Below are 24,321 nucleotides of genomic sequence, written 5' to 3'. Positions count from 1 at the left end.
TTGGTTGCAGTCAGCCACGCCTCCACGATGAGTGACATCTGTCTCACTGCAACCAATCACAGCCGCCGGCGGGCGGGTCTATATCGTGCAGTAAAATAAATAAATAAATAATAAAAAAACCTGCGGTTCCCCCCAATTTTGATACCAGCCAAGATAAAGCCACACGGCTGGAGGCTGGTATTGTCAGGATGGAGAGTGCCACATTATGGGGAGCCCACCACCCTAACAATATCAGCCAGCAGCCGCCTGGAATTGCCGCATCCATTAGATGCGACAGTCCCGGGACTCTACCCGGCTCATCCCGAATTGCCCTGGTGTGGTGGAAATCGGGGTAATAAGGTTAGGTTAATCATGACAGGCATCTCCCCGAGATACCTTCCATGATTAACCTGTAAGTGAAAGTAAATAAACACACACAACAAAAAATCCTTTATTTGGAATAAAAGACAAAAAAACACCCTCATTTACCTCTTTATTAATCCCCAAACAACAATCCAGGTCCAAAGTAATCCACACAATGCTTTCAGCTCTGCTACATGAAGCTGACAGGGAGCGCCGTAGAACACGAGCGCTCTGTGTCAGCTACACGTAATCCACATGACGCTTTCAGCTCTGCTACATGAAGCCGACATGGAGCGCCGCAGATCACGAGCGCTCTGTGTCAGCTCCATGAAGCAACTGAAGTGAGCCGCGCTGTCACCCCGTAGACTTCACTCAGGTAGTGCCTGCGTGTTGATCTCTCTCTCTCTTTCTCTCTCTCTTTCTTTATCTCTCTCTCAGGTAGTGCCTGCGTGTTATATCTCTCTCTCACTCTTTTTCTCTCTCTCTCTCTTTTTCTCTCTCCCTGTCTTTCTCTCTCGTTTTCTCTCTCTTTTTCTCTCTTTTCTCTCTGTTTTTCTCTCTTTTTCTCTCTCTTTTTCTTTCTCTCTTTCTCTCTCTTTTTCTCTCTCTCTTTCTCTATTTCTCTGTCTCCTTTTCTCTCTCTTTTTTCGCTCTTTTTCTCCCTCTCTCTCTCTTTCTCTGTCTTTCTCTGTCTTTCTCTCTCGTTTTCTCTCTCTTTTTCTCTCTCTTTCTCTCTCTTTTTCTCTCTTTCTCTCTCTTTTCTCTCTTTCTCTCTCTTTTTCTCTCTTTTTCTCTCTCCCTGTCTTTCTCTCTCGTTTTCTCTCTTTTTTCTCTCTGTTTCTTTATTGCTATCTTTTTCTCTCTCTCTCTCCCTTTTTCTCTTTTTCTCGCTCTCTTTTTCTCTCTCTTTCTCTCTCTCTCTCTTTTTTCTCTCTCTCTTTCTCTCTCTATTTCTCTGTCTCTTTTTCTCTCACTTTTTTTCGCTCTCTTTTTCTCCCCTCTCTCTCTTTCTCTGTCTTTTGCTCTCGTTTTCTCTCTCTTTTTGTCTCTTTTTGTCTCTCTTTCTCTCTCTTTCTCTCTTTTTCTCTCTCTTTCTCTCTTTTTTTCTCTCTCTCTTTTTCTCTCTTTCTATCTCTTTTTCTCTCTCTTTTTCTCTTTCCTTTTCTCTCTCTCTCTTTTTCTCCCTCTCTTTTTTTCTCTCTTTTTCTCTCCTCTTTGGAGCTAAATAATCCATTTCTGGATTCTCTACTGCAATTCAGAGGTCAAGATTATCAAATCCTCCTATTCTTTTCATTACAGGCAGTGGCTCAATGAGTAGAGCTGCCGCCTAAGGAGAATTAGTTCACGAGTGCAAGTCCCGGCCATCCCGGTAAAGAATTTAATTTAATTTATTTGTAATTTTAAATTATAATTATTATTTATTTATAATTTAATTTAATTATGCACTGAGGGGAGGAGCTGGACATCAGCTGTGAGCCGCGGGACACACCTTTAAAATTGGAGCAGTTAACGGAATGAGGCTGCTTTCTCTCTATTTTTCTCTCTTTTTCTCTCTCTTTCTTTCTCTTTCTCTCTTTTTCGCTTTTTCTCTCTCTTTCTCTCTCTTTCTCTCTCCTCTCTTTTCCCCTCTTTCTCTCTTTCTCTCTCTTTCTCTCTCTCTCTTTCTTTTTCTCTCTCTTTTTCTCTCTTTTTCTCTCTCTCTCTCTCAGACTTGGCGATGATCAGCTGATGCGGTCAGCTGACGGTTCAGCTGACACTATAAGTCGAACGGTGAGGCCGGCTTTTTACCGCCCGGCCAGCTAAAGTATCAGCTGCTCCTGTCGGATAGGAGTCTTCACAGAAGTGTGTAGTTTTGGTTTTTTTTTTTGCACTGATGCATCAGCTGATTGTATAAAAGCCGTTTATACAATCAGCTGCTGTGTCATGTAATTCAGGCCCTTGAACCTCACACATCATCTGATCGCTTTGCCTTCCAGCAAACCGATCAGATGATATTGGATTTGGATTGGATGGCGCGGGACCCTTGACCAAGGATTACTGCGGAGGAGGGTTTTTTATTTCAATAAAGATGGAGTCACTAATTGTGTTGTGTTTTATTTCTAATAAAAATATTTTTCTGTGTTGTGTTTTTTTTATCTGTACTAGAAATTCATGGTGGCCATGTCTATTATTGACATCACACCATGAATTTCGGGCTTAGGGCCAGTTGATAATATACAGCTAGCTCTAACCCCATTATTACCCAGCATGCCACTCATCACCAGGGCAGCTGGAAGAGTTGGATACAGCGCCAGAAGATGGCGCTTCTATGAAAGCACCATTTTCTGGGGCTGCTGCAGACTGCAATTCGCAGCAGGGGTGCCCAGAAAGCTTGGGCACCATGCGCTGCGTATTCCAATCCCCAGCTGCCTAGTTGTACCTGGCTGGACATAAAAATTGGGTGAAGCCCATGTCATTTTTTTTAGTTATTTCATGAAATTCATGAAATAATTTAAAAAAAAGGGCTTCCCTATATTTTAGTTCCAGGGCAGCTGGAAGAGTTGGATACAGCGCCAGAAGATGGCGCTTCTATGAAAGCGCCATTTTCTGGGGCTGCTGCAGACTGCAATTCGCAGCAGGGGTGCCCAGAAAGCTTGGGCACCATGCGCTGAGTATTCCAATCCCCAGCTGCCTAGTTGTACCTGACTGGACATAAAAATTGGGTGAAGCCCACGTCATTTTTTTTAGTTATTTCATGAAATTCATGAAATAATTTAAAAAAAAAGGGCTTCCCTATATTTTTGGTTCCCAGTAGGGTACAAATAGGCAACTGGGGGTTGGGGGCAGCCCGTAGCTGCCTGCTATACCTGGCTAGCATACAAAAACATGGCGGAACCCATGTCATTTTTTTTGGGGGGGGGCAAAAAACTCCTGTATACAGTCCTGGATTGAGTATGCTGAGCCTTGTAGTTCTGCAGCTGTTGTCTGCTGTCTGTCTGTATGGAGGAGAGCAGACAGCAGCTGCAGAATTACAAGGCTCAGCATCCTCCATCCAGGACTGTATGCTGGAGGGAGAGGCAGGGGGAGCAGAACTGCAAGGCTCAGCATACTTCATCCACTAGTGTATTCAGGAGAGCAGACAGCAACTGCAGAACTACAAGGCTCAGCATGCCGCATCCAGGACTGTATGCTGGAGGGAGAAACAAGGGGAGCAGAACTACAAGGCTCCGCATGCTCCATTTACTAGTGTGTGCAGGAGAGCAGACAGGAGCTGCAGAACTATAAAGCTCAGCATGCTCCATTCACTAGTGTATGCAGGAGAGCAGACAGCAGCTGAAGAGCTACAAGGCTCAGCATACTACATCCAGGACTGTATGCAAGAGTTTTTGCCCACCAAAAAAAAGACGTGGGCTTTGCCATATTTTTGTATGCTAGCCAGGTACAGCAGGCAGGTACGGCTGCCCCAACCGCCAGCTGCCTGTTTGTACCCAGCTGGGAACTAGAAATATAGGGAAGCCCTTTTTTTTAATTATTTCATGAATTTCATGAAATAATTAAAAAAAAAATGACATGGGCTTCGCCCCATTTTTGTATCCAACCAGGTACAACTAGGCAGCTGGGGATTGGAATCCACAGCACAGGTTTGCCCGAGCTTTCTGGGCCCCTCTTCTGCGAATTGCAGTCTGCAGCCGCCCCAGAATATGGCGCTTTCATAAAAGTGCCATCTTCTGGAGCTGTATCCAACTCTTCCAGCCGCCCTGGTGATGGGTGGCTCGCTGGGTGATAATGGCTTAATACTAACTTGGTTTTACTATCTAGTATTAGGCCAGAGATTCTTAATGTCAGGCAAGTTTGACCCGGCCATTAAGAATCTCCATTAAAGGGTTAAAAAAAAGATACCACACAGAGAAAAAATACTTTAATAGAAATAAATACACAGACACACTTAGAGACTCCATGTTTATTACTCCCTTTCACCCCGCCACGATCCTGGTCTTCTGTCTTCTTTCTCCTTCAACCCATGCAGCTCTGCTTCATCAGACAGCACTGCATGGGAGGAAGACGCTGCTGCTCCCGTGCAGTCTAATCACTCAGTGAGTGAGCAGAGGCTGCGGGTTGTAAGCGGTTATGTCACCACTGCTACCGTTGAAATAGTAATCTGACAGGTGGGTTGCTATAGCAACGGTGATCTCCGATCACCTGATTCCCGGTGCCGCTATTCACCGGCTGTGGCATCCTGTGCTTGCATGTGGGCTGACTCTGTAAAGAGCGCTAACATGTAGGGACGGGGAGCCAAGCATGTGCCCAAGCATCTCACCGGTACATGGAGATGCTTAAACGAGCACCGCATACCGGAGAGATGCACTGACCGGACCTAGCATGACGTCTAGCCATGTGACCAGTCTGTAGCCAATGAGATAATACACACGTGACTGGTCACATGCTATGATGACATCACTGAAGGTCCTATTATCAGTGCTGGTTATTGGCAGGGCGCAGTGATGATCAGAAGGAGAAGCGTCTGTAGACAGAGTCTGCAAGACGCATCTCGGGGACCTGTAAGTATAATGGCAATGTTTATTAACTGTATGTGTACATGTATAATGTGTTTGCATGTGTTTGTGTTTGCCTGCCATTCTTTTCAATGGGGCTCGAAGGTGTTCGTCGAACGTTCGCTGAACGAACCGAACGCGAACACTACGGGGGTGGCTCAACACTAAAAATCACTATGTTGAGAATGCTAAGAGTAAAATCTTACTTGCCACTTTTCTTTCTGTCTGATTCATCTGAATGGATTTATGGAAGTCCAAGTGTATTATGCTAAAACACTTCATTTAAAATGAATTGAAGTGATTCTCAGTCACATAAATTTTAGTAACAAATCTTTTAGATGTCAGCACACCCTTAAACAGTAAACGGACACAAGACTTGTGTCGATAAGGTCAGTCCTGTAGTGTTAGACAATTTGTTTCAATCTGATTGACTTGCATAAAGGCATTGCAGTGTCTATGGTTTTACTATTACTCAAATGTAAAGTCCAGCTTATCTTCACTTAGATTTAATATTTTGTTGAGTAGCAGCAAACTTGAAATCTGCTATCCTCCACCTATACTTAAAGGGAATTTGTCAGCAGGTTTTTTCTATGTAATCTGAAGACAGCATGGTGCAAAGGTTAAAACATAAAATTCAGGGATGCCTGTCTTGTCATAGTTTCAGCTGTTGTTTATTTGCTATGTTTATTTAAGTAACAGGGCCCTTATCATTACTGGACCACAATGTAATGCGTATGGCAGTCTGGCATGTCCCCTCCTCTGAATCACACCAAACTGTCAATGCACAATCTCTATTGCTAGCCTGGTGTTGATGGGACAGCTTTCTCAATGCTGCTACATGACTAAATCTAACAATTCTGATTGTCTCAGAACGGCTGCATCCAATAATCTAAGTGACACATTATTGGATTCAAGGTCTCTTTGCCTACATTATGCTGCTCCCAGATGAGGTAGCAAAAATCTGCTGACATTCACTTTAAAGTAAAAAAAAATTATGAGCAAGAGAACAAATGGTGCATATATCAGTGATTTGCAACAATGCAGCTACCAAATCAGCTGCTTTCCTCAATGATTACACAGGTGGATGAAGAATAACATATGCCCTGCATTGTTACCACTCTTCTTTTTCCAGTCTTTGGATTGCCACACGGTGTCTATAAGCAATACGACCTTTCTATCCTATCATTCCTCTTGTCATAGCATTGTGCCTTTAAATACTGACATTGCCAAATGAATAAGGATTAGAGTTGGTGAGAATCAGTTCACACAATGAGGTCCATCGACCATGACATGAAAACTGTGGTAGTGAGACAAGGCCTGTGAGAACCAACTTTTATCTGACAATATTTCTGGCTTTTCCGTTGATTAACTGGCCTGGCGCTACAGCACATGTGTTAAAACAATGATGTCACGCCAGGGAAGCTAATGAAAAGGAGAGCTGATCACGTATGAAGCGGATCTGTCCCTTGCTTCCACAGCTACCGATTGCTGAAAAGTTTGCTGCCCAGACATATTTGGTCCCTCACTTCTTCTGCCATTCTTAGTTTCTATAGCAACACAATTAAATTCAATCCTTATATTAAGACATTATAATTGATGTAAACTCCAGACCAGACTCCTACATAAATCCAGAAATCAGATTAGACCTAAAAATTAATTTAGAGACTAGAATAAACCCGGAAAAGATCTGATACAAGACTAAACACCCCAAGTAACAAATTCAGACTCAATAAACTATTAGGGTACATTCCGACGATCAGTGTTACTCGCATTGTGGATGCAGTGTTATTTCTGCAGTTTCTCATGCCCACTGTGCTTCTTTACTCACTATAAACTGACATGTGGTGCATTTTTCTAATCCGCAGCATGTCAATTTATCTTGTGGAAATGCTCAGTTATCTGTGCGGATTTTCACCATAGACTTGTATTAGATGTAGAAAATCAGAAAATCTACAGGTAAAAGACGCCCATGAATTTTTGGAGTGTTTACATGGAGGAAATGCAACAAAAATGCATTTCACCTAATGATGTTAATACAAGGAAGTATTAAACCAGCTTTAAAATAAACAGCTTTATTTAAAGGATGATGCACCAAACAAAGACAAAAAAAAACGCAGAATAAAAAATGAACACAAAAATTCAATGTAAACAAAGAAAGTAATCAGAGGTGCGGAGATGGTGCAGAATTTTTGCAACGTCAAATTGTCAAATGATCCTGATAGTAGGAAAGTAGCCTTATAGTCCCCACACAAGACTCACTCAGAACAGAGCCCTGGACCAAACCCTATAAATAAATACAAACCCTGAGAGTCTACTATGATGTTACAGACACCAGTCAAACATGCCTGCTAATTAGTGATGAGCGAGTATGCTTGTTACTACTCGGTACTCGCACGAGTATCACTGTACGCGGGCTACTCGGCGGGGACCGAGTAATCTCGCAATACTCGTGCTGTACTCGTGGTCTTCATCCCTGCATATTGGCGCTCTTTTGAGAGCCAGCCCTCATGCAGGGATTGGCTGGCAGACCACTGCAATGCCACAGCCCTGTTAGTTGTGGAATTGCAGTGATTGGCCGGCCTGCACAGCGTGACCGAGCCTTTATACCGGCGGGCGCGCTGTGCTCTGCACACAGCCATCCAGCCAGTGAGTGCAGGGAGAGTTTTGCTGCTTCAAGGAAAGGTTTGCGGCCCTTTATAGCTATTTCCGTAGCAGGGCTGCAAACAGTGTGACCAGAAGTCCTTCTCAGGACTATTATAGTTGTATACAGGCAGGCAGGGTATAGCCAGGTCGGAGTACAGTAGCAGAGTCCTTCTCAGGACTATTGTTGCTGTATACAGGCAGGGTATAGCCAGGTCGGAATACAGGCTAGTGACCAGAAGAGTCCTTGTCAGGACTATTGTAGCAGTATACAGGCAGGCAGGCAGGGTATATAGCCATTCCTAGTGGTGACCGTATACCAGCCTTCATCATATCTGGGGCTGGTGTACACATTCTAAAACAGTCCAGATAGTGTCAGACTTCTCAGTAATTGTCGCTCCTAAAAACCTGTTAGGTTCTTAGTGCGTCTGTGCTTGCATTTAAAAACCGCACGTGTGTGCCTGTCGGTGGCAGCGTACAGGTGCACGTTTTGCACAAACTATTATATAACGCACAAGTCTAGTGTATAATACACGTCAGTCAGCAGTGTCTGATAGTGTCAGACTTCTCAGTAATTGTCGCTCCTAAAAACCTGTTAGGTTCTTAGTGCGTCCGTGCTTGCATTTAAAAACCGCACATGTGTGCCTGTCGGTGGCAGCGTACAGGTGAACGTTTTGCACAAACTATTATACAACGCACAAGTCTAGTGTATAATACACGTCAGTCAGCAGTGTCTGATAGTATCAGACTTCTCAGTAATTGTCGCTCCTAAAAACCTGTTAGGTTCTTAGTGCGTCCGTGCTTGCATTTAAAAACCGCACGTGTGTGCCTGTCGGTGGCAGCGTACAGGTGCACGATTTGCACAAACTATTATATAACGCACAAGTCTAGTGTATAATACACGTCAGTCAGCAGTGTCTGATAGTGTCAGACTTCTCAGTAATTGTCGCTCCTAAAAACTTGTTAGGTTCTTAGTGCGTCCGTGCTTGCATTTAAAAACCGCACGTGTGTGCCTGTCGGTGGCAGCGTACAGGTGCACGATTTGCACAAACTATTATATAACGCACAAGTCTAGTGTATAATACACGTCAGTCAGCAGTGTCTGATAGTGTCAGACTTCTCAGTAATTGTCGCTCCTAAAAACCTGTTAGGTTCTTAGTGCGTCCGTGCTTGCATTTAAAAACCGCACGTGTGTGCCTGTCGGTGGCAGCGTACAGGTGCACGATTTGCACAAACTATTATATAACGCACAAGTCTAGTGTATAATACACGTCAGTCAGCAGTGTCTGATAGTGTCAGACTTCTCAGTAATTGTCGCTCCTAAAAACCTGTTAGGTTCTTAGTGCGTCCGTGCTTGCATTTAAAAACCGCACGTGTGTGCCTGTCGGTGGTAGCGTGCAGGTGCACGTTTTGCACAAACTTGGATATAACGCACAAGTCTAGTGAATACACGTCAGCACAGCATTGCAAAATGCGCAAGGGCATTGGCAACGAACAAGGAAGTGGACGTGATGGTGGTGCAGGCAGAGGCCGAGGTCGTGGGCAAGCTCTAATTTCGCCACAACAAAGGGCCACATCTAGTCGCTCGCACGTCCTGTCCCAAATTCTTGGGGACCGCAGCAGTACACCGCTCTTGAACCAAGACCAGTGTCAACAGGTTGTTAGTTGGATAGCGGATAATGCTTCCAGTCAGATTGGCACCACCACAAACACTCTGTCTTCCACATGGTCAAGTGTCAGTAGCCGTGATACTGCACCGCACATTTCAGAACCTGATCCTCCTTCCTACCACAAGGCTGAGTACACGTCCTCGGACATTACTGATCCCACACTTGGACACTCGGAAGAGCTGTTCACGTTTCCATTCACACATTCTGGCCTCTCGCCAGCTCATGTTGAAGTGGGTCATGAGGAGATCGTATGTACAGATGCCCAAATATTTGAGCAGCCACGTTCTCACGAAGTTGGCAATGTGTCTCAACAAGGGGTGGACGATGATGAGACACAATTGTCAGGAAGTCAGGAGGAGGAGCAGGGTGCGGAAGAGGAAGACGACGTGGTGGATGATCCAGTAACTGACCCAACCTGGCAGGAGGATATGCAGAGCGAGGACAGCAGTGCACAGGGGGAGGGAGGCGTAGCATCCCAACAGGCAGTAAGAAGCAGGGTGGTGGCTCCAGGCAGAAGTCAGGCAACCGTTCCCCGGAACAACAACACGACACAAGGTGCCTGTACAAATGTTAGGTCTTCCCGAGTCTGGCAGTTTTTTAAGTTGGCTCCAGATGATTCTAAAAAGGCCATTTGCAACACCTGCCATGCCAGCATCAGAAGGGGTACCAAAACTAGCAGCCTGACCACCACCAGCATGATCAGGCACATGTCAGCCAAGCACTCGACTTTGTGGGAAGTACAACAGAGTCGAGGAGCAGTGCTTGCTGATGTCACTGCTACGTCTTCGCTTCTTGTGCATGCGAGCCAATCCGCTGTCCATGCTGCCTGCGAACAAGCCTCCTCCGGTCCTGCACCTGCAGTTGCCTGCGCAGAAATAACACCATCATCAAGCACGTCCTTGTCCCAGCGCAGCGTTCAGTTATCCATTCAGCAAACCTTTGAACGCAGGCGCAAATACACTGCCAACGCCCCACATGCCACAGTTCTAAATGCTAACATTTCGCGACTGCTTGCGCTGGAAATGTTGCCTTTTAGGCTGGTGGAGACAGAAGCATTCCGTGACCTGATGGCGGCAGCTGTCCCACGTTACTCGGTCCCCAGCCGCCACTATTTCTCCCGGTGTGCCGTCCCCGCGTTGCATAACCACGTGTCACAAAACATCACACGTGCCCTGAACAACGCTGTTTCACCCAAAGTCCACCTAACCACAGACACGTGGACAAGTGCTTGTGGGCAAGGCCGCTACATCTCGTTGATGGCACACTGGGTTAATATTGTGGAAGCTGGGACCCAGTCTGAGCGAGGGACGGAACACGTCCTTCCCACACCAAGGTTTGCAGGCCCTACCTCAGTCAGGGTTTCACTCACACTCTACAGCTCCGGAATGTCATGCTCTTCAGCCTCCTCCTCCTCCTCCGCATCCTCATCCACTTTACCCTCCACACCAGTCCCAAGCTGGAAGCACTGCAGCACTGCCTCGGCGAAGCGGCAACAGGCTGTGCTGAAGCTAATCTGCATAGGTGACAAACCCCACAATGCAGAAGAGGTGTGGACAGCTCTGAAACAGCAGGCAGATCACTGGCTCACACCTCTGAACCTAAAGCCAGGAAAGGTCGTGTGTGACAATGGCCAGAACCTGGTGGTGGCTTTGAGGCGAGGCCAGCTGACACATGTTCCATGCGTGGCCCATGTGCTCAACCTCGTGGTTCAGCGGTTTCTAAAGTCATACCCAGAGCTGTCTGATCTGCTGGTAAAAGTTCGCCGCCTGTCTGCACATTTTCGAAAGTCACCTACTGCTTCAGCCGGCCTTACCGGCTCTCAGCGCCGTTTGCATCTTCCGGCTCACAGACTGGTGTGTGATGTCCCCACGCGTTGGAATTCAACTCTGCACATGTTGGTCAGGATATGTGAGCAGAAGAGGGCAGTTGTTGAGTACCTGCATCACCTAAGCCGTCGGGAAATGGGTCAAACTCCACACATAACACCTGAGGAGTGGAGATGGATGTCCGACCTATGTACCATCCTCCAAAACTTTGAGGACTCCACCAAGATGGTGAGTGGTGATGACGCCATTATTAGCGTCACCATGCCGCTTCTCTGCCTTCTAAAACGGTCTCTGCTCAAAAACAAACATGATGCATTGCAGGCGGAGCGCGATGAGTTGGAGCAAGAAACAGTAGTGGGTGTGGGTGATAACACACAGCCCAGCCTCGTCTCATCACAACGTGCAGTGGAGGACTATGACGAGGAGGAGGATGAAGACATGGAGCAACTCTCCGGCCAAATTGAGGATATGACATGCACATCAGTCATATCCTCGGTTCAGCGTGGCTGGCCAGAGGACAGGGTAGATGAGGAGGAGGAGGAGGAGGAGGAGGACAGCATGTTCAGTCATCGTGTTGGTCAGGATACTGAAGTACTGGCTGTTAAGAGTCTGGCGCACATGGCTGACTTTATGGTAAGCTGCCTGTCTCGTGACCCTCGCGTTAAGAACATCTTGGCCGACAATCATTACTGGTTGGTAACACTGTTAGACCCACGCTACAAGGAGAACTTTATGTCTCTTATTCCCGAGGCAGAGAGGTCAGCCAAAATGCAGCAGTTCCGGAAGGCCATAGTCACGGAAGTAGGCAAAGCATTCCCCTCACAAAACGCTAGCGGCATAGGTCAGGAATCAGCGGACAACCAAGGCGTACAGCCGAGAGGGGCACAAGTCCAATCCGCCAGAGGTAGGGGAACAGTCTTTAAGATGTGGGACAGTTTTCTCAGCCCCTCACGTACCACAGCCCCTGAGGTGCGGGGTAGTGCCACAAGAAATCCTAAGTTTGCCCAGATGCTCAAGGAGTACCTTGCAGATCGAACAACTGTACTCCGACATTCCTCTGTGCCTTACAATTATTGGGTATCCAAGCTGAACACGTGGCATGAATTGGCTCTCTACGCCTTGGAAGTCCTGGCCTGCCCTGCCGCTAGCGTTTTGTCAGAGCGTGTTTTTAGTGCCGCAGGTGGAATCATTACAGATAAACGCACCCGCCTGTCAACTGAAAATGCTGACAGGCTGACTCTGATCAAGATGAACAAGGGTTGGATTGGGCCAGACTTCACCACACCACCAGCAAATGAGAGCGGAATTTAACGTTTGTAATGGGAATTTGCCATGTACCTACACTCACCCATGGGTACACACTTCTAGACTTTGGATAATCGCTGGACTGCTCCTCCTTCTCCTCATGCGCCACCATGATGACCGTTACAATAGTTAGGCCGTTGTTTCAGGTATACCCCCAGTGGTAAATTTTTTCGCCCATTCTTTCAGAATGGACATTACAACGACAGGAGACCCGCTCCTTTGCAATGGGAACAATGTTTTGAGGCCCTCATGCACGTCTCTATCCAGGGATAATGTGGAGCCTCCCAATTTTTGGCTGCCCTGCCAAAGGGCTATACTACAATACACCCACTTCCTGACAATGGGCACTTCAGGTTTACAGGCCCTCATGCACGTCTCTATCCAGGGACAACGTGGAGCCTCCCAATTTTTGGCTGCCCTGCCAAAGGGCTATACTACAATAGACCCACTTCCTTACAATGGGCACTTCAGGTTTATAGGCCCTCATGCACGTCTCTATCCAGGGACAACGTGGAGCCTCCCAATTTTTGGCTGCCCTGCCAAAGGGCTATACTACAATAGACCCACTTCCTTACAATGGGCACTTCAGGTTTACAGGCCCTCATGCACGTCTCTATCCAGGGACAACGTGGAGCCTCCCAATTTTTGGCTGCCCTGCCAAAGGGCTATACTACAATAGACCCACTTCCTTACAATAGGCACTTCAGGTTTACAGGCCCTCATGCACGTCTCTATCCAGGGACAACGTGGAGCCTCCCAATTTTTGGCTGCCCTGACAAAGGGCTATACTACAATAGACCCACTTCCTTACAATGGGCACTTCTGGTTTACAGGCCCTCATGCACGTCTTTATCCAGGGACAATGTGGAGCCTCCCAACTTTTGGCTGTCCTGCCAAAGGGCTATACTACAATAGACCGACTTCCTTACAATGGGCACTTCAGGTTTACAGGCCCTCATGCACGTCTCTATCCAGGGACAATGTGGAGCCTCCCAATTTTTGGCTGTCCTGCCAAAGAGCTATACTACAATAGACCCACTTCCTTACAATGGGCACTTCAGGTTTACAGGCCCTCATGCACGTCTCTATCCAGGGACAATGTGGAACCTCCCAATTTTTGGCTGTCCTGCCAAAGGGCGATACTACAATAGACCCACTTCCTTACAATGGGCACTTCAGGTTTACAGGCCCTCATGCACGTCTCTATCCAGGGACAATGTGGAGCCTCACAATTTTTGGCTGTCCTGCCAAAGGGCTATACTACAATAGACCCACTTCCTTACAATGGGCACTTCAGGTATACAGGCCCTCATGCACATCTGTATGCAGGGGCATTGGTGAACCTCACAATTTTGGACTGCCCTGGCAAAGGAAAATACTACAAAGACTCACTTCCTCAAAATGGGCACATTAGACTCAAGAGGCCTTCATGTACGTCTCTTTTCAGGGACATCGGAGTGCCACATAATGTTTTCACGTAAAATCTTTCATGTAATCTACAAAAGTAACATACACCAGCTCTATCTCACTATTGGGTATGTGCCCTTAACATTTCCGCCATGAAAATTCATTTTGGTGTCATTTTTGAAGGTTTTCTGGTGAGTCCGTAAAAATGGCGTAAAACGCGGACAAAATTGTTCACAGCTGTGACTTTTGAGTGATAAATGCTTCAAGGGGTCTTCCCCATGCTGTTGCCATGTCATTTGAGCACTCTTCTGAGACTTTTGTGACATTTTTAGGGTTTCTACATGCTGCCGGGGGTCATTTCATAAAAATACTCGGGTCTCCCATAGGATAACATTGGGCTCGGTGCTCGGGCCGAGTACACGAGTATCTTGGGATGCTCGGCCCGAGCCTCCAGCACACGAGCTTTTTAGTACTCGCTCATCACTACTGCTAATCTAACCTAACCTAACCTATCCTAACACAAGACTACACACCTTAAATTAACACTGGAACCCAGATAAGACTTCAGCTAATATAGACTCCTAAAATTCACACCATAGATAAGATAAACTATTAAGGACCCCCAGATCAGACATGCTAACCTAATACAGACCCCCTGAATACAGAGCCCAGACTTTCCTCCTAAACTAATGCAGCCTCAAGATCAGGACCTTTAAAGGGCTTTTCCCACTAACAAAGTTGATTTTAATTAATACATCTTGAAATAATAAAAAGTTCCACAATTGGATGTGATTAAAAATAATGTTCCTGTGATGAAATAATCTTATATTTGTGTCCCTGTTATGTACTGTGTAATGGCTGTGTCTGACAGTACAGGAACATAGTCTGATCATACCACATGTTCTGGGCCAGGGTGGAAGCAAAAAAAGCTATATAGACATTAGAGCACAAGATTGGAAATTCATTCTTTGAGGTAAGACATTTTAAAAACAGGCAAGGACATTCTTTATCCCACAAAACTATCATATATGATCCCATGCTCTGTTATCTATGTACTCTTTTCCTTCCTCCCTGGCCCAGGAGCTGTGGTATGGTCAGAGCATGTCCCTGTACAGTCAGACACGGCCATTACACAGTACACAGCAGGGACACATATATAAGATTATCTCAGCACATGAACAATATTTTTTTTTTAAAACATATTTTATTTGATGTCAGCAAGCACATATCATCAACAAGAGAACATGCTGTTACATTCCATAAAATGTCTCCGGATTGTACAATGCTTCTGTTACATCATTTTCTTTTTCATTGTCACAACAATTTCAACTCCATATAATTATCTTAATAATTATCTTTAACTTAACAACCTAACCTATTTGCTCAATTCAGTTGGTCCTTTGGATGTTCCCTATCTTCAGTGTCCCTAGTGTCCCTGCAATGTCTTCCACACAATACCAAGACGTGTGTTCAAATGCTTTAATTAACTGGGTGATTTCCGTTTGTGTGAAGCTTTGCTCAATAAATGTTCTCCACTTGATATGCAATTGTGGAAATTACTATTATTTCAAGATTTATTGATTAAAATCAACTTTAAAATTAACTTTGTGGGGAAAACCCCTCTAAATACAGACCTTTAGTGGAATTTAGAATCCAGACCAGTAAACCAATAAACTAATAAATTCTGCAGACCAAAACCCTTCAGAACTATAACTCCTAAATACAGACCCCAGACCAGACTCCTTGCACTTTCTTCTCATGTTGACTTTTACTTTAAAAGTAAGAAGAAGGTTATTTGTCCTTACTTGGCAGGTCCTGTGCAGGTCCTACACAAAGCAGTTTTGTAATCATCTTGGTCTTGTAAGGACAATAATGTGCAGTAACATTTTTGACAGAGGATCTTTATGAACCCCCATTTCTTCTATTAAAGTTTCAGAATCACTGTTTCAGAAATCTAGGCTAGATAGGTTCCTGAGTCATTGCAGAAGATACAAATTGAATAGGAGCTGATCTGCAGTTGTCAGCGATGGGCAGTGTATGGAGTTGTGGTGTTCCACACTACACACCGTGGGGCGTTTGGGTGTGACACTCCCAATGATCTGATATTGATTATTGATATCAATATAAAAGTAGTTAACAATCCCTTTAATTTAATGTTCATGAATATGATTTTGTCATGGCATCAGCCCCAAGCATTTGCCACTAATACTACAACCAGTTTTTATTTTTATTCATAATTTATTTTATTTATATAGCGCCAATACATTCTGCAGTACTTTACAATTAAGAGGGTATGTCCAGACAAAAAAAAACAAACAACAAAGTAGCAAGAGTTACAGTAGGAGTAAGGGCCCAGCTATCAAGCTTACAATCTATTTCTTTTATTTATAGTTATTGTTATGTATTTAACTGTTTCTTTGATTTCTATTAGGATTCAAGTTGCTGAAACGACTCCCATAAATAGCCCTTTACTGCAAATTAAATGTGTGGATAAAGACTTAGAGGAACCGAATAATGTGCTCAACTATAAGATGAATCCTTTGGATGAGTTTTCAGCAAAAAAATTCACTCTCACAGGCAATACGATTATTGTGAGTTAAATATTATATCCACTGTGCATAGTTATCTTTCAATGTTACAAACTAATACAGCTTCTTGAAAATAAAATAAAAAAATCTATATACGGTAATTAAAAAATACAAATAAAATATACTACACCGATAAATCCAAACTAGAAATAAAGCTAAAAAACATGATATTAGCCTATATTTCTACTTACTAGCTTTAATTGGATTGTTGGAAATTCAAATTTGCCAGCTTTCCTGAGTTATTCACAAAATCGCAATACTGCAGAGCCTCAAATTTCACAGAAGGCACATGCATAGCACTCTGACCTCCTAGGACTGTGGCACTGGTAACCAATAGCTAAATTTGGGTGAAGTGTAAAGGGTGCTTTACATGTTGTGACATCGCTAGCTATTGCTAGCGATGTCGCGACCGATAGCTCCCGCCCCCATCAGTGGCACGATATGTGGTGATCACTGCCGTAGTGAACATTATCGCTACGGCAGCGTCACACGCACATACATTGTCAGCAACGTCGCTGTGACCGCCAAACAATCCCTTTTTCAAGGGGGAGATGCGTTCGGCGTCATAGCGACGTCACTGCAGCGTCACTGAGCGGCCGGCCAATAGAAGCGGAGGGGTGGAGATGAGCGGGACATAACATCCCACCCACCTCCTTCCTTCCGCATTGCCGGTAGACGCAGGTAAGGAGATGTTTGTCGCTCCTGCGGTGTCACACACAGCGATGTGTGATGCCGCAGGAATGACGAACAACATCATACCTGTCGCTGCAGCGATATTAAGGAAATGAGCGACGTGTCAATGAGCAACGATTTTTCAGATTTTTGTGCTCGTTGATCGTCGCTCATTTGTGTTACACGCTGCGATGTCGCTAACGGCGCTGGATGTGCGTCACTAACGACGTGACCCCGATGATATATCATTACCAATATTGCAGCGAGTAAACCTCCCTTAAAGATCTAATAGTGGACCATTATATTACAACAGAAACAGTAGGTGAGGCAGACAGTTAAGCGGGCTTTACACGCTACGACATCGCTAGTAATTGCACTTGCCACCGTCGTAAATGCAATATCGTGAAATCGCTGCGTAGCGAACATTATCGCTACGGCAGCATCACACGCACTTACCTGGTCGGCAACGTCATTGTGACTGCCGAACAATCGCTCCCTCAAGGGGGAGGTGCGTTCGGCATCACAGCAATGTCACCCCGACGTCACTAAGCGGCCGGCCAATCAATGCGGAGGGGCGGAGACGAGCGGGACGTAACATCCCGCTCACCTTCCTTCCGCATTGTGGCCAGCGGCAGGTAAGGAGACGTTCCTCACTCCTGCGGTGTCACACACAGCGATGTGTGCTGCCGCAGGAGCGACGAACCACATCGATAATCAACCACTACCGATTTTTGGTTTTGGGACAACCTCTGCATGGTGATCGATTTTCACCATTTTTGAGGTCGCTTAAGGTCGCTGGTAAGTATCACACGCTGTGATATCGTTAATGACGCCGGATGTGCGTCACTAACAACGTGACCCCGACGATAAAACATTAACAATATCGTAGCGTGTAAAGCCCCCTTTAGGTTTGAATTTCTAGTTTATGAAGATTGTTCTCTTGTTTTTAAAAAAATGTCTTAAAGAGAACCAGCCACCAGGATTTTGTGATATGAACTAAAGGCAGTGTCATACAGGCATCAAAATGCTGAATCCAGGCATACTTGTTATAGAAAGATGGGATTCTTGGTTGCAAAAATATCTTTAAGAAATTAACTGCACTTTGATTGACAGGTCCTCACTGTAAATGCCTCCTGGTTTGCCCCCTATTTTTTATTTGAATATCGCGCCGCTATTGCTGTTGTTGGCAGCTCATGCGCATTGCCACAGTAATTCTGTGTTCATTAAAAGGGTACCGGAGTCCGTGCATGCACGTACCACAATCTCCGGCGCCATTTTTTTGAAGACACTGCGGTAAAGACTATGAGAAGCAGGGACGTGTGTGCAGATGTTAAAAAAAATGAAATCTGCGCACTCACCAATGCCTTTGATAGTCTTCCCTACAGTGTCTTCAATAAAATGGTGTCGGATATCACAGTACAGTCATGCGCGGCCTCCAGTGCCATTTTAATAAAGACAGAATTACCGTGGGAATGTGCATGTGCCACCAACAACAGCAATGGTGGCGTGGCTCAATATTTAAATAGAGATAAGGGGGCAAGCCAGGAGGATGCCAGAGGAGGACTTTACAGTGAGGACCTGACCTACAAAGTCTCGCAGCCATTTACTCAGCCATCATCTGCCACTAACAGCCGTGGCTGGAGTAGCTGTTACTCTGTTAAATGCCACTGTTAATTTCTGCCAGTGGCATTTAATGTGAGCTGTCAGGGGGCACATCATTCCACGTGCCTATCAGCATGTTCGTGACGTGATCACATGGTGTAGATGGCTTGAACTGACAGCAGCGTTTAGCTGGCATGCATAACAGAACATGATTTTCACTATACAATAGCAGGGCTATTGAGCGGATAATAATAATAATTTTTATTTATATAGCGCCAACATATTTCGCACAGCTTTACAATTCAGAGGGGACCCGTATAGACAATATGAGACATTCAAGAATATAAAAATTCAACAGATACCAAGATGAATGAGAGTCCTGTTCGTAAGATTACAGTCTATGAGGAGATAGGGGGGCACAAAAGATAAATTGGGGGAAAAAACAACAAAAAAAACCTTGTCATATATGGTCCGGCCATCAAAATAATAGGACATTCAAAACCAGCTGCATGAACCGTTCACCAACCAGAATTTACACAAGTACAGAGTGTGAAAAAGTACATGGAGAGGAATGCAATCAGAAGATACAAGGGACAAGAATTGCAAGTCAATTTTGTGAAGGATAAAATGGAAATAGTTAGATGAGAGAGGTGAGGTGATAGGCTAGTCTAAAGAAATGCGCTTTTAGGGTACACTTTAAGGTGTGGATGTTGGGAATGAATCAAATTCTTCTTGGTAGTGTGTTCCAGAGAACTGGCGCAGCATTTGAGAAATCTTGAATATGGGAGTGGGAGGTACGCATTATTAAGGAAGTCAGTCTTTGGTCATTAGCAAAATGGAGGGCATGGGTAGGGTGATAGACAAAGATGAGGGAGGACATGTATGGACAAAACTGTGGATAACTTTGTGGGTCTGAGTGATAGTTTTATATTGGACTCTGTAGCATTTGGGCAACCAGTGCAATGACTGTCACAGAGCAGAGGCATCAGTGAAGCGGTTGAAGAGAAGTATGATCCTGGCTGCAGAAATCAGGATGGATTGGAGAAGGGATGGTTTAGTAACAGGGAGACTTATTAGTAGACAATTAGTAGAGAATTACAGAATCCAGACGAGAATGAATAAGAGCAACAGTAAGAGTTATTGCAGAGTCAACGGTAAGAAAAGGTCGAATTCTAGAGATTTTTTGGGGACTATTAACACTTTCAACCCCTGGCGATTTACCATTTTTTGTTTTAATTTTTTCTTCCCCTTCTTCCAAGAACCATAATTTTAGCCACATGATGGATTTTTGCGGGGCTAGTTCAAATTTTGAATGACACCATTCATACTGCCCCATATTGAACTGGAAAATAAGAAAAAAAATTCCAAGTGCAGTGGAATTGCAAAAAAAGTGCAATTCCACAATTTTTTTTGGGGGGGGGTTTAATTACCATATTCACTATATAATAAAACTGACTAGGCAATATGATTCACCAGGTAAGTATGAGTTTGTAGATACCAAACATGTATAGTTTTACTTTTATCTAAGTGGTGAAAAAAAATTCAGGCTTTTGTCAAAAAAAGAATTGAGCTTTTGTCTCCATTTTCTGAGACCTGTAGCATTCTCATTTTTGGGGATCTGGTGCTGTGTGATCAGGGCCGCCATTAGGGTATTACTGCCCTTACTGGTGTATGGGGCACGGAGAAGAGGGGGGCCTGGCCTGGGCCCAGACAACTTACTTTATTAAGCCCAGGCAACAGTCATAATATGATTGCCACAGGCTGCAGATACTGGATGTTGTGCACTGCTCTGCATCTCACTGCCACAGGTGCCACCACATGGCTAATTTGCATGCAATGAAACATCACACGCAAATTATCCATGTGGTAGTGTACACTCACCCAGCATAATTTGCCCACAGAAGAGAGAGTCCGTCGTGTTTGACATCAGTGAAATCAGATGCTGCCAGCCTCCCTCCATTGTTTCGGCCACTTTATGCTGGTGAGTGCACAGCACCACATGGATAATTTGCATGTGATGCGCTTAAGGTGCATTGCATGCAAATTAGCCATGTGATGGTGCCAGGGGAAATGAGGTAGAGCCGTGAGCGTCATTTCATCCAACATGAAGCAGCAAGATGAGGTCATCATGCTGCGCCCTCATTACACTGCTGTGGGCCACAGGGAGGTGGTGATAAATGGTAAGTTCACCATGGAGGAGATGAAGATTATATTTCTTAACATTTACTCTGAATGGGAGAGAATGGAAGGGAAGAGGGCAAAGTGTTACTACATTTGCACATTATAGGGCAATAGGGGAACATTGAGAAATGAGGCACAGTATTTCTATGAACAGTGTGCATGGGGGATATTACACAGAGGGGCAGTGTGTGGGGGATATTATAGAGGGGGGCAGTGTGTGGGGTTTTATTATACAGAGGGCCATTGTGTGTGGGATATTATACAGACTGGCAGTGTGTGGAGTTATATTATACAGAGGTGCAGTGTGTGGGATACTATACAGAAAAGGAGTGCACAGCCTATATGGATAAATGTAGAAAGTTCAAGGGTGCAACATCATGCAGAGTACCAACAATGAATAGAAAAGAGAGAAACAGACAATGAACATATTTAAAAATTTATATCATATTTATATGCATATAGATGAAAATGTATAAATCTTTATTGAAAAGACAAGCACAGAAACAACCTGTGCAATGATAAGTGCTGAATCAGATTACTGGTGCAACCAACATATATGCATATCAAATACTGACAACAATATGACAAGACAGCACCAGAATGTTGACAGCCTCTTCAATGCCCCCTGGACATGTAAAAATATATAACAGCAACTAAATCAATAATCATTATGTAAGACGAGGAGAATCTAAATGTAACCCCCACAAATAAGTGCTCTGTCCTGTGAAATTTCCTGTAAAAGGAATCCAGGGAAGGAGTGGTAAAATTAGACGATACTAAGACCAAATAAAAAGATAATGCTCACAGATAGCAAAATACGCCTGCCACAATTAGAGTGTCAGGTGAGAAGAGGCCCCACGGATATTGCTGTACACATACAGGTTCATCAGGAATCAGTGTGTGGGGGTATATTATACAGAGGACCAGTGTATGGGGGCATATTATACAGAGGGGCAGTGTGTGGGGGTATATTATACAGAGGGGCAGTGTGTGGAGATGTATTACGCAGAGGGGCAGTGTATGGGGGTATATTATACAGATGGGCAGTTTGGGGGGGTATATTATACAGAGGGGCAGTGTGTAGAGATATATTACGCAGAGGGGCAGTGTGTAGGTGCATATTAATCAATGTATCTAGACTTTGAGAAGTTGTCTTTGAAAAAGCTCTGAGAATTATTTTAAGCTGTGCTTTTTTAAACAACCCACTGCAGTTTTTGATACATTTGAGAAATATATTATTAAATCTTAAATGCATTTTTATGGTGTTGTTTTTTTAAATACAAAAGACAAGCGTGAATCCAGTATCAATGAGAAGCCTAAGTGCAGTACTTTCTTTTATATTTCATATTCCTTTTTGTTCAATTTCCAGCTTTAATATTTATCTCTTTTATTAACGGCTGTGTGTCTGTGTGTGTGTGTTTGTGTGAAACCTTAAGAGTTTTGGCTAAAAAATGATAAATGAGTAAATAACTAAAGGAGCAAGACCTGAACCGAAAAAAATCATCATATTTAAAAAAGTGAACAAGAATAGGCATCCATGACCAAATGTATATTTTTAAGCGTAAAGGGTGCTTTACATGCTGTGAAATCGCTAACGATATATCGTTGGGGTCACGTCGTTAGTGACGCACATCCGGCACCGTTAGTGACATTGCAGCGTGTGACACCAATGAGCGACGATCAACGAGTGCAAAAACGTGAAAAATCGTTGTTCATTGACACGTCATTCATTTCCTTAATATCGTTGCTGCTGCAGGTACGATGTTGTTCATTGTTCCTGCGGCAGCACACATTGCTATGTGTGACACCGCAGGAACGACGAACATCTCCTTACCTGCGTCCGCCGGCAATGAGGAAGGAAGGAGGTGGGCGGCATGTTCCGGCCGTTCATCTCATCCCCTCCTCTGCTATTGGACGGCTGCCGTGTGACGTCGCTGTGACGCCGCACAAACCGCCCCCTTAGAAAGGGAAGGAAAGTCCGCGTGACGGGTGTTAGCGATATTGTGCGCCACGGGCAGCGATTTGCCCATGTTGCACAACCGACAGGGGCAGGTACACTCGCCAGCAATATCAGTACCGATATTGCAGCATGTAAAGTACCCTTAAGTCCACCTAATTCATTAAGAGCCACATGCAACTTAAAGCACCACTACAGCGTTTTTTTTTTTTATTCCACCCCTGGATTGGCGCTTTAAATCTAAGACCCTTGCCTCTGGTCTTATACTCACCTTCAGCCGCCATTATCTTTCTTCAGCGGTGCTCCGGCCAGTCTGCGCTTAAAAGTGACTAGCCGGCAGCTCCAGTGTTTCATGGAGCATGCCAGAGGTTACTCTTCTGTAAATCTCTATGAGAGCCTTGTTTTGGCCTCATTCTGGTTCTCATAGAGATACATTGAGTGCCTATGACATAGCTTCTGACTTCTGGCAGGAGTGGCATCGGTAAAGTATGAAAAAGCTGAAAGATAAGTATAAGATGATGGAGGGTGGCTTCCATTTAAAGCACCACTACAGCAATGAAAACAACCTCCACTGTAGTGGTGCTTTCATGAATTAGATACATCTTAAAAGTGTCATGTGTACTGTCAGGGAAGAACTCCAGTCAGGAAATGGAGATCATTTCTGGTGAAATATTCACCACTAATGTGGGATAACTTTTCATAAATTGAATGATTGGATATAGCCATGCTCCGTCCTGTCTATGCAACACCCATTTTCATAAAGTTGGTGAGGACTCGTGTGAAAGCGCCAAAAGTCACAAAATATTATGACTTATTATGATATTTTTCTCTAGAAAGCTGGAGAAAACACTTTAATAATTCAGGATTATACTTTTTGCTACATCATTTGAACTTTAACATCGTCCAGAAGTCCATGATTTTTCACATGTAAAAACACAGAACATTGTTCATTAATTTTTTGAATCGAAGTTTCATCAGTAATTGGTTAGTGCTTCAGCTTTAACCATCAGTTTCATCAGTGATTTTCACTAGTGTAGAAATAGTAGTGAAAATCCTTAGACAGGATTGTGTAACATTTTAGATAACTTTTCTAAGAGGGTAACATGATTTCATGTACATGTCAACACCACCACCAACAGTCAAGTACAGCACCAAGACCTCCATGACAAAAGTGCTAGATAGCTTAGATTTAAAAGCTCTTTTATTCCCATTTATTTATTTTTTTTATTAATTTTCATAGCTGTAGCACATCTAATTATTATGTTACTAGCATGTTCTATATAACAGCATAACCTTTCATCAAATATCAGTATTATTTCAACTAGTACTGTTCATAACCTATATGACATTGAATAAAACTTGGTCATAAGTTATTAATATCACTAAACAAAGGAAATATTTTATCTCACATTATTTTAACTGTGTTTTTATCTCCTATTTTAAACAGTCTGGACCTATGGCTTTAGATTATGATGACGTAGAATTTGCAGGCATGCAGTTCAGACACATACTACTAATTGATGTATCTGACTCAGGGACACCTTCTCTAACAAGTAAGAAACTGTTCATTTAACCAAGAGATCGTTTTTTATTAAAGTA

At 44.1% G+C, this 24,321-nt stretch overlaps 1 protein-coding gene across 1 annotated transcript in view; it reads left to right on the top strand.

Moving 5' to 3' along the window:
- LOC142302424 (cadherin-related family member 3-like) overlaps positions 1-24,321 on the top strand; it is a 338,150-nt gene that overhangs the window by 172,193 nt on the left and 141,636 nt on the right. The window contains 2 exon segments of the mRNA XM_075343486.1: positions 16,154-16,313; positions 24,170-24,275. Coding sequence (XP_075199601.1) covers positions 16,154-16,313; positions 24,170-24,275 — 266 coding nt within the window.

The sequence above is a fragment of the Anomaloglossus baeobatrachus genome, chromosome 4 (genome assembly GCF_048569485.1).
Source record: "Anomaloglossus baeobatrachus isolate aAnoBae1 chromosome 4, aAnoBae1.hap1, whole genome shotgun sequence".
NCBI classification, from domain to species: Eukaryota; Metazoa; Chordata; class Amphibia; order Anura; family Aromobatidae; genus Anomaloglossus; species Anomaloglossus baeobatrachus.
This window is presented reverse-complemented; position numbering and strand designations above follow the sequence as displayed.